The sequence below is a fragment of the Corylus avellana genome, chromosome 1 (genome assembly GCF_965113065.1).
Source record: "Corylus avellana chromosome 1, dhCorAvel1.hap1.2, whole genome shotgun sequence".
NCBI lineage: Eukaryota > Viridiplantae > Streptophyta > Magnoliopsida > Fagales > Betulaceae > Corylus > Corylus avellana.
In genome coordinates, this window is record NC_142490.1 from 42,936,912 (window position 1) to 42,948,577 (window position 11,666).

General features: G+C 36.6%; 1 protein-coding gene across 1 annotated transcript; it reads left to right on the forward strand.

The window, feature by feature from the left end:
- The first annotated feature begins 661 nt into the window (after nucleotides 1-661).
- On the forward strand, nucleotides 662-2,573 carry NAC025 (NAC domain containing protein 25). Its single transcript, XM_088513131.1, has 3 exons — nucleotides 662-1,021; nucleotides 1,185-1,498; nucleotides 1,628-2,573. The coding sequence occupies exons 1-3, from the start codon at nucleotides 826-828 to the stop codon at nucleotides 2,195-2,197; spliced, it is 1,080 nt and encodes a 359-aa protein (XP_088369257.1). The 5' UTR covers nucleotides 662-825; the 3' UTR covers nucleotides 2,198-2,573.
- Nucleotides 2,574-11,666: the final 9,093 nt, after the last annotated feature.

An 11,666-nucleotide genomic window follows, 5' to 3' on the forward strand; every position in this document is an offset into this window, starting at 1 on the left:
TACTTTCCATAAACTTTGCCAATAAAATATGAATAAAGTCCAACTTCAAACAAACTCATTTGACATACGAGCATCACAGCATCACACAATATAGAGATCAGGTGCAATCATGAACTGCATATATTATATATAATACATATTCGAATAAGCGTTCGAACCGCCCGGACAAATACTTGAATTCCCTACCTAAATAGAGAGGACCTAAAACATGAACTGTTCTATTAATTGGACCCTATAATAATCTCATTACACATGACCTAGACAGTGATTAAGCCAAAAGAGACTCATGTAAGACTTGCACTGCAAAAAAAGTATGACCATATCACCATGTCTTTCAAAAAGAAAAACGCAGATATATTCAAAAAATTTTAAAAAATAATAATAATAATAATTGGAGTGTGAAAGCATGGAAAAACAGCACGTGCACACGTGGCAATCCGTGTCGATAGAAATCAGTTTTTTGGCTGTTCCATAACAAAAGCATGACATCAAAAGCGGACAGGCAGTTCCAAACCTCGGACCGCCAGATCAAAAAAGCCTGCCTTCCTCTTCTCCTCCGATGTGGTCCCCACATCGTTTCACAAACACGTGTCAAGGATCCAAAAACCCAAGAATAAAACGTGTCGCGTGATCACCGGAGCCCCCGTTTGGTACTTTTATCGAGCACCTAACAGCCTTCCTCATCCTCCCCTTAATTACTGCTTTTCGTGCCAAAGTTTTTTTCCTCTACCACCTCGCCACTATATCTCCTTCCAAACCCCCTCCCAATACTCTTCATATCATCATCGATCAAGAGAAGAGCTTGATTACCGCAAATCTGTCCCCATGGGTGAAATTATGGAGAGCACCGATTCTTCGTCGGGCTCGCAACACCCGCAGCTCCCGCCGGGTTTCCGGTTCCACCCTACCGATGAAGAGCTCGTCGTCCACTATCTCAAGCGGAAGGCTGCCTCCGCCCCACTCCCCGTTACCATCATCGCCGAGATCGATTTGTACAAGTTCGATCCATGGGAGCTCCCAAGTACGTAATATATAATAGATTGTTTTTATTACATGTTCAAACCAATAATTGAGAGTCAGAAATGTGTGGAAATTGTTTTTTTTTTTAACAAATTTTTGTTGATCTAGAGGCTGATTTTCAGTCTACTAAATTTGAGTGTTTTTTTTTTTTTTTAAAAATGAAGGTAAGGCTACGTTTGGAGAACAAGAGTGGTATTTTTTCAGTCCTCGGGACCGGAAGTACCCGAACGGCGCGAGGCCAAACAGGGCGGCGACGTCTGGGTATTGGAAAGCGACGGGGACCGACAAGCCTATACTGACATCTAGCGGAAATCAGAAGGTTGGGGTTAAGAAGGCGCTGGTGTTTTACGGCGGGAAGCCTCCAAAAGGGATCAAAACCAATTGGATCATGCACGAGTACCGCATCGTTGACAATAATAATAGTTCTAGTTCCAAGCCTCCGGGTGCTGATGCTGCAAACAAGAAAGGGTCTTTAAGGGTACGTGAAAAGCATCCCTTTTTTTTTTATATATATATATATAATCTGGGTATCTGGGTTTTGCTCCAAAGTTACTTAAGGGGTTAAAAGCATGATTGTTCTTGTTAATGTATTTGTTTTGTTTTGTAGCTTGATGATTGGGTATTGTGTCGGATTTATAAGAAAAACAACACGCAAAGACCCATGATGGAGCAGGACATGAAGGAGGATTCAATGGAGGCAATGATTCCAATGATGCAAACATCGTCAATATTGGGTGGCCAGCAAAATCCAAAACCTTTGCCCACAAAGACTGCAAATTACGGCTCATTACTTGAAAACGATGAGAACTATTTTGATGGGATATTAACAGCCGAAGGCTTGCAGCAGCAAAACAGCGCTTCCAATATGTCTCATCATCATCAGCTAGCCTCTTCGAGCTCCAAACACACACTGCCGGTGAAACGCACGCTACCATCACAGTTTTGGAATGAAACGACGACAGGGCCGATGGGGGGGTCTTCCTCCGGGAAGCGATTCCACGGCGATCTTAACAGCGGAAGCTCAGGAGGGATGGATGACAACAACAATTCCTTCGTCTCTCTGCTAAATCAGCTGCCTCATGGCGCCCAGTTCCACCCCAACGTGCTTCTCGGGTCTCTCGGCGATGGGGTTTTGCGTCAACATTTTCAACTTCCGAGCATGAATTGGAACTCATAGTACCAAAATTTATCCATATCTGATGATTTGAATGGGGGAATCCAAGTCAAAAAGCTCCATTAGATATAGACTGGAAGATTATTTATCAGAGATCCTATAGGTTGGAAGAAACAGAATGATTATTAAAAATTAAGGTTGAGTTAATTAATTTATCTGGGTGTAAGTATATGCCAGGTTAAGTCAAACATATCATACTTTCGTTTTTGTTTTCTTTTTCTTTTTTTTTTCATTTAAGAAATAATGAACGATAGACTTGTTACACGAATTTGTTAGGATTTTATAAAATATTTATATAGAAAAGAATATGGAGAATATTTTAATGTTGGAAAGAAGCTTGTATGGAATACTTATTATAGAAGATATCTACAAAAATATATATTTAGTTTATTTGATTTGTGAAGATTATGGTGATGCTTTATTGCTTGTCCGTTTAGACTTGCGAGATACTTCCAGCTGTGCCCACATGAGATGCAGCCTCATGATGATTACTACGTACATCTAACGAAGATGAATCTGGAAACACCTTTTTTTGTTTGCATAGTTACATATATTGATATTTTCCTATTAAGGAATTTAAAGAAAAAACATTATAAATTCATAATATAGAAACTTAAATAAATATTAGGGGTAATTCTTGCACTATGAATTGACACCTATCACACTCAGATCATCAAAGCTTTTTTAAGAAAATAAAAAATTACGTAAAATATCCTTGAAATTAATCAAATGAGGAAACTTCACTTTAGCCCTCTGAACTTTCACTAATTTTGACAAATTCCCCTTAAACTTTTAAAACTCTCACTTTGGACCATTGAACTTTGATTTGCTCTCACTTAGGACCTCTTTGTTAGTTTTCAACGTTAAACTCAAACGGTTTGTATTTTTATGCCCATTATACCCTCACCCAATCCACTTGAAATTTCGAAAACACCAAAAAGTACTACAGAATCCATCCCTGCCCAAAACGGTGTCGTTTTGGGCATCTATTTAAAAAAAAAAAAGTAAAGAAAAAGAAAAGGCAAAATATATATATATATATATATTTTAAAAAAAAAAATCGGGGTGGCCCTTGGCCAAAATGAGGTGGCCGAACCACCCCATTTTTGGCCAAGGGGGAGCCACCCCATGGCCAAGGGGGTGGTCCGGCCACTCCTAAAAGACTCCCCCCCCACCCCCCCCCCCAAAAAAAATAAAAAATAAAAAATAAAAAATAAAAAACAGACGGAATGGGTTCCGACCACCCCCAAAAGCCCAAAAACCCATTCCATTTTTTTTTTTTTTTTTGGCCTTTTGGAGGTGGCCAAACCACCCCTAGACCGGCCATGGGGGTGATTCCAGCCACGGACCACCCCATTTTTGGCCAAGGCCACCCCGATTTTTCTTTTTTCTTTTTTAATTTTTTTAATATTTTGCCTTTTTTAAAAAAAAAATAAAAAAATAAAAAATAAAAAAAAAATTTAATGTCCAAAACAGTGTCGTTTTGGGCTGGGGTGGGTGCTGTAGTTTTGGGGTCCAAAACGGTGTAGTTTCCGGGGGAGGGTATAATGGGCATAAAAATTTATTCCATTTGAGTTTAACGTTGAAAACTATCAAAGGAGTCCAAAGTGAAAGAAATTGAAAGTTCAAGAGTCCAAAGTGGGAGTTTTGAAATATCAGGAGGGGTTTGTCAAAATGAGTGGAAGTTCAAGGGGCTAAAATGAAATTTCCCCTAATCAAATTTAAAAAATTTTAAAAAAAAATCTAAAATACGAACAAAAATAAAGAAAGAAAAAAAATTAATAAAAAATCATGGGGTGGTGACTAAACACCCCCTATAACATGGATCGGCCACCCTAAACCACCTGAGGGTGGACCAGGCACCACCTCCAACACCTAAGGGTGGTTCGGCCACTCCATGATTTGCCTGTTTTTTTTTTTAAAGAAAAAAAATTAAAGTTTAAGATTTTTTTTGTTCTTAAGTTTTAAATTTTTATATAGTTTTTTAATGTTGGCAAGCAACCCAAACAACAACCCAAAATAACTTAAAGACGATACAAATACAAGGTGACAAAGTAACAACATAAATAGATCAGATAAATAATTCAGCGCATTAAGAGAACCAAAGTGGCCACCAGAGACGAAGGGAGGGGGGGGGGATCGGGGTGGGCCATGGTCCCCCCCGCAAAATAAGGAAAAAAAAAATACTAAAAACCCCGACATAAGGAAAAACAAAATTATAAGTTAAAAAAATAATAAAAAAAAGTAAAAAAAGTAAAATTAAAGTTTTAATTTTAGTCATTTGGCTCCTTCCAAAAAAAAAAAAAAACTGGCCCTATTTTTAAATTTTTTGGCCATATCCAATAAAAAATTTTGGCCCTATTTTTAATTTTGTTGGCCCATACCCACTAAGTTTTTTTTTTTTAATTTTTGGCCCTTACTTTCAAATGTTCACTTTTTTTGGCCTTTACAGTAGTCTTTAGTTCATAAAAAACAACCAAAATAATTTTTTTTAATATAAAAATTCTAAAGAACTGAAAAAAAAATAAATAAATAAATAAAAATAAAAATAAAAATAAAAATTTGGCTGGCCTCCTTCCATAAAATTTCTTGGCTCCGACGTCCCTGGTGGCCACAAATGGGAAATGGCTACAATAAGAGGCAAAGCAAAAGGATACATAATGACCAACTCTCCCTAAACCCTTACAAGAACTAAGGTAACGAAACAAGCACCTTCATGAACATTTGATAAGAATTATTTCTCGTCTCATCTTTCACTCATCTCTGCATGGTAAAAGAATAAACCATTACTTAAAAAAAAAAAAAAAAAAAAAAGAAGAATAAACCATTGAATTTGTGTGAGAGTCGACAATTTTCCATCCTATTTTTAAAATTAGGTAAGAAGATATTTGACGTCAATTAATATTTAAAAGTATTATAAAAATATAGGAGGGAGGAAGAGATATTACGTATATAGACACACAAAATAGACATTAAAGAATGATCTGTTGTTAGGGCCATATTTTCCACTAATGACGTAGGATTATTCGGTGTCATAATCAGGTGTTGATAACAAGATGAGAATAGGATTTCAAATGTCAACCTGGGGGAACATGGGTTTTTTTTAATCCACGATACAATGTTGCCTCATGCTTTAATGCATCGCAGTCGCATTGGCTCATAACATACCACTAAACCTTTTTGTCTGCTTTTCTTTATTGGCTACCATTTATGCGTGCCCTTTTATTATTGGCTCTAATTAATTAAGCACTAGTTAGAGTGCGTTTAGTTTTGTGATTTTGCACATATACAAAAGTGCAATTTTAAATCAAATCGTAAAAAATGTATCGTTTGAAAGTGCGTTTTTAAAATCACACAATTTTAAAGGCTAAAACGTGATTTTATCAAACGCTTAACTGTATTTTTTTTTTGTTTTAAAATCGCAAACCCAAATAAACCCTTCATTCACATATTCCAAATCTAGCATTGGGTTTTTGCCCTTTTTCTTCATGGTACGGTTGATCATCCTGGTCTAAAACATTAGGATCTATTTTCAAATTTTAAGATTCTTACTATCCATTTTCTTTGTAAAGGGAAGAGAATTGGTAGGCAAGGTCACAAATCATGACACCAATTAGAGCACCTCAGAAATGGTGCGAGTTATGGGACCATCTCACCCGCCAACATCAATCAAGCGAGGGTTAAAACCTAATTAATTTGTCCTTTCTTGAGAAAGAAAACAAAATGGCTTTCTTATTAAGTGTATCATTAGCACCTAATTTAGGAAAATATATATGGGAGATTATGAAAATCACTTTCAGATCCTGACGATCAGCTGATCATATCTTGTGGTTGATGCTCATAGTGATAGTACCCCACACCTAGCTCACCTAGAAAACCTCAAACCTAATTATGCATATACAATTTCTTTTCTTTTTGAAATATGATTTTTTTTTCTTCCCATTTTCTAGAAAAAGGGGAGGAGGAAAGAGTTTGTTTGAATATTAATTAAATTATTAAATCGTTCATCATTTTACGCTATTGAAATAAATGGTAATTTAACATAGTATTAAAGAAAAGGTCTTGAGTTTGAACATTATCTTGTCTCTATTATTTTATTTCAATTAAATATTCTACCTATTAGGTAAAGAGTTTGAATCCTCACTTGACACTTGAGAGTAAGTTTTATAATTTAATAACAATATCTACTCGTCGAGGGGCAGTGGCGGTGTTGGCCACTTTATCACCCTCACCCTCAGCCTAGTTAGTTTATTTATTTATAATTTTTTTTATTACTTTGGTAACATTTTTCTTTGATACTAGTTTGACAATTTCTCAATTATATTAATAGGCATCTTAGTTTCACCTAGATCCATATATAGCTATAGCCATATAGCCCTAGATTAAGCCAGCCTATAGCCTACTACTACTACTACTTTAAACCACTTTTCACTTAATTTGCTTAATTATAAAATTAAGGAAATAGTTTTCATCTAAACTAGGTTTAAAGAATTTCCTTCAGCTAAGTTTATAAAATGATATATGTCCTTTGAACATGTGAAAAACACATGATTTTTTTAATGCCAAGGACAAAATTGAAATAAATTTTATTAAAACCTCATGTGCATATCATATATTATTAAAAAAATCGACACATGTCATTTTTATAGACTAAGTTAAAAAAGATTCCTACAAACACAGTTTGGAGGAAAATTGTCATTTTATTAATATTACTACTACTAACTACTCTTCCACTCTCACTTTCCTTTTTCTTTTTCAATGTATTAAAATTTTCATTAAACAACAAAAAATATGGGCCAGCCCGTAAGCTGTGGCTCAAATTAAACTCAACTAAAGGCCCATAAATTGAGCTGGTGATAATTGAAGGCTCGAATGGTAAATGATCAAGTGGGCCAAAACTGACTATTGACTATTTTGTCCTAATTCGTGGCACAAAGATTTAGCCCAATTTTAAGTTTATATGGTATTTATCCTGAGCCAAATTCCCAGTCATGGACCAGATTTTGAGATTTCGAATTACTGTTGGACTTGTTTGGCCTGTTTTGAAGCCATTTGATCGATCCACACAAATTAGATCAAGAGTCAAGGGCATCGAGTCATGGGTTTGCACAACTTGTTTTGCAAATCTCAAGCCCGACAAATAATATTTATTTTATTTTGTTGATGAAAAAGTTTATATACCCTCTTCAAATTACCTTTTAGTGATAATGTCATTTTCAAACTTTCAATTGAAACAATGTCCCATCAAATTACTAAACATTGTCAATGTTCCTCTCAAATGATGAAAATACTCTATGTTAATACAGTTTCCAATATGGTGAATACAGGGACAATTCCACAATCTTCTCCTCTGCCATTTCTGTTACCTGCAAGACAATAAGTGTTAAGAGAACTCGTCGGGGGTGTTCCAATGGATCATCCTCCAATGCTTAATTTGGTTCCTTATTTGATAGCTCCAACTCAAGAGTTAGAAAATATCACGTACCTTTTTGCTCCGTGTGCGAGCCTATTTATATGCCAGGTCGCTTTGGGCTAAAAATGGCAATCAAGCTGGAAATTTGGGATTTGGGAGTAAATGGCGGCGGTCAAATTAATTGTAACACCCCATCCTAGTATTGATCTCGCATAAGCTCGCTTAACTGGAGAGTTCTAATTGGATCATGATCATCACCAAGGGCGGACCCAAGGAGGGTCGAGGGTAGGCATATGCCCTCCCTTAGCCATGATTATGTCCTCCATCCTCATGCTTCAGCATCATTGACGTTGATTATTAAGTTGAAATTTGAAAATTTTTAGAAATTTTTTGAAAACTTGCTTGTTTCAGAAGAATGAAAGGTAGAAGATGATGAATAGTTCAAAACGATGAGTTTTGTCATTTGTGTCGTGCAGCCTAGCTCAGTGTTTGGAGATGGGACAACCTTCAACTCTTCAAGACAAAATAGAAAAAAATACCGGGAAACTTCAGAAAACTCTCTTGAACTTCCAGCGATTTTGACAAACCCCCCCTGAATTTCCAAAACTCTTACTTAGGCCCCCTGAACTTTGGTTTTCTCTCACTTTGGACCATTTTAACGTTAAAGTCAAACAATTTGACTTTTTATACCTATTTTACCCTTCCCCAAAACTACGTCGTTTTATGTCCTAAAACTACAACACCTACCCAGCACAAAACGACATCGTTTTAAGCATTATTATTATTATTATTTTAAAAAAAGAAAAGCAAAATAAATAAATAAATAATTTTTTTTAAAAAAAAAAAATCGGGACCACCCCCATGGCCAAGGGGGTGGTCCGGCCACCCCCTTGGCCAAAAAAAAAAAAGGGGGGATCGGGGTGCTTTGGGAGTGGCCGGACCACCCCCAAGGGGCTAGGGTGGTTTTGGCCACCCCATACCGGCCGTATGGGGTGGCCGAAACCACCCCCAGCCTCCTTGGGGGTGGTCCGGCCACCCCCACGATCCCCCCCCCCCCCCCCCCGGTTTATTTATTTTTTCGGCCTTTTGGGGGTGGCCGGACCACCCCCATGGCCAAGGGGGTGGTCCGGCCACCCCCAAACCAGCCAGAGCCACCCCCAATTTAGTTTGTTTGTTTGTTTGTTTTTTTTTTGTTTTTTGTTTTTTTAATATTATGATCAAAACGACGTCGTTTTGGGTTGAGTGGTGATGTAGTTTTGAAGCCCAAAACGGTGTAGTTTTTTAGTACAAAACGACGTAGTTTTGGTTAAGTCTAAAACGACGTAGTTTTAGTTGAGGGTAAAATGGGTATAAAAAGTTAAAAGGGTCCAAAGTGAGAGAAAAATCAAAGTTCAGGGGGCCTAAGTGAGAGTTTTGAAAATTAAGGGGGTATGTCAAAATTGCTGGAAGTTCAAGAGGACTTTCTAAAGTTTCTCAAAAAAATAATAATAACATGCTTTGAAAAAAAAGAAAGAAAGGGACCAGCTGACCAACGTGCATAGGTAGTAGAGAAATAGGAAAAACAAACAAACAAATAAAAGTAAAAGGCTTTGAACAAATAAATGGGGACCAGCCGTGCAAATGGTGCAATGAACTGTACAATACAAATAGAAAAAACAAAAAAACCAAAAAGACTTTTTATTTTTTTATTTTTTTAAAAAAAGACCAACCGTGCAAGTGTGCAACTGTACAAGACACAATATAATTGTTTTTATATTTAATTGTTTATGAATTTATATGGTTCTTGTTTCATATATTTTCATTGTAAATTTGTATAAATATATAATTGTAGTTATTTGAGATTATAGAAAAAATCAACGATTTTATTGAGCTCCAGCCTCCAATCAAGTTCTAAACGACCTCGTATTAAAGTAAATTTAGCAAATTTGCCTAGAGATCCTTGCTTAAGAAAAACAAAATGTGCGATTATCATCCTAAAGATAGCGGCCAAATTTGAAGAGCATATCTACAAATAAGAGCTTGTCATTTTTTATATTTAATTATTTTTTTATTCATAAAAAAATGCCCCCTAGGGGAAAATCCTGGATCCGCAACTAATCACCACGGCTTTAAAATGTATTGTTGTCGTGAAAGGTGTAAGTATACATATAAGCACATCCATATCCTTATACCTAGGAGATGTAGGACGCTACATTAACGACCCGATCTTGCGACCGTTATGAGCGAAATGTATCTGTCTTGGTGGTTTAATGCATATCCCACGAATGAATATTGGTTTTTAGAATTTATGCTTATAATTAGTGAAGCCTTTGTTTGGTCAAAGTTTATAAGGAAGTTGAAGATAAGACTTTGGATAATCTAACTTCAACATATTGACTTGGTTGGTCATGGCATGGACTAGATGGAAGCTGCACAGAAATTGCAAAACATTGATCCGTAGAGTCCAATTTTGATTTGATGATTTGGGTAATATTATATATGAGTTGCAATATTTCCTTTTGACCGGGTCCAACACAACCCTGTACGTGTTGCATGCTTCACATGTAGTGCGCTGTACCTCGAGTATATCCAAATACGTAGTACCCTTCGGAGCCCACAAGTTGGAAATTCATGCATTAATTAATGTCCTTCGGGCCTACGAGTTTGGAAAAAAAAAAAAAAGCCAATGGAAAGGCCAATATGAAACACTCCGGTCCTATATTGAAAATAGGAGAAGAAACTCATATAAAGTGAGTAGTTTATAAAGATAGTCACTGGTGTTAAGTCCCACATTGCTTAGTTAGTAGGTAAAATTGAGCTTTATAATGAATTTTAGGAAAGCTCCAAATTAACTAGTCCTTTTAGGGTAATAGCGCAAATGCAGATGCTATGCCTCGACTTATGAAATTTGTTTTTTTTATTTTTAAATAATTCACTTCACATAAAAGAGAAACATGTTACAAATGAACAAAAATTCGAGATGGATGGGCACTCCAACAACAAACCGACAATGCTAAATCTAAAAAACTGAAAGTCGAAATAAGCAATGGATGCATAAGTGGTCGAGGAACCAAAAATTATCCGGACCTCTATATCTTGAGCATAAGCCAAGAAATCAGCCATACAATGCACTGCTAGCAAACAAAGAGCATGACTCTTGCAAGAGCCATACACCTAACACAAACCTTTGTTATGATAAAACAACAACCACTGGAAAGTGGTTGAGGGGGGAACGACACTACCAAAAACAAAACAAAATTTGCCATCATGGAACAACAAACTTCGAATGCAAAAGTCTCAACAAACAGATAGATCCAAAATATGCAGGGAGACCTAAACCCATAAAAAGCAAAGAAAAACACATAAATGCAAAGACAAAAACATAAATACATAGAGAAATCCGTACAACAGTAACACCAACAGATGGAGCAGCAAAGGCGGAGAAAACTGGCTGGAGTGAGCACACCAGGCGCTAGCGCGTGGGTGCCCATTAAGGCCGTAGAGGAGGGCAACATGGAGCCGGGCAGCCGGTAGGGGTAGTGGAGGGGCCCGACCAGTTTTGGAGATGAACGAAATAGTTAATTAAGATATATATATATATATATATGTTTCGACGTGACCCGAACTCGACACGCCACGTAATGTTAGACAAGTTTTGACATGACCAACGAACCCGACATGGACCCAATACAAAATTAAAGGGTTATGGTTGTGGGGTTTGACTCACTTAATTAAATGGGTCAGGTGAAGGTTATCCTATATAGTCTTATACATATACCTCGACAAGACCTGAACTCAACATGCGAATACGTATTGCCACCACTACTCCTACGTTGGATAATTGTTTTGTGGTTAAAAAAAGAATATGGTTCGAATGAGATTAAGTTTAGTTTGAATGAGCTTCAAATTAAGCGACTTGCAACTCCAAACCACATGTCATGCCAAGTATGAGATTTCTACTCGCTAAGGGTGAAAAGGTGGTTAGTAAAAATTCACTAACCGCCTCCGCTAACCGCTTTTTAAAATAAGAAAATTTTAAAAAAAAGTTAGAAAAGAAAACGATGTCGTTTTTATGGTAAT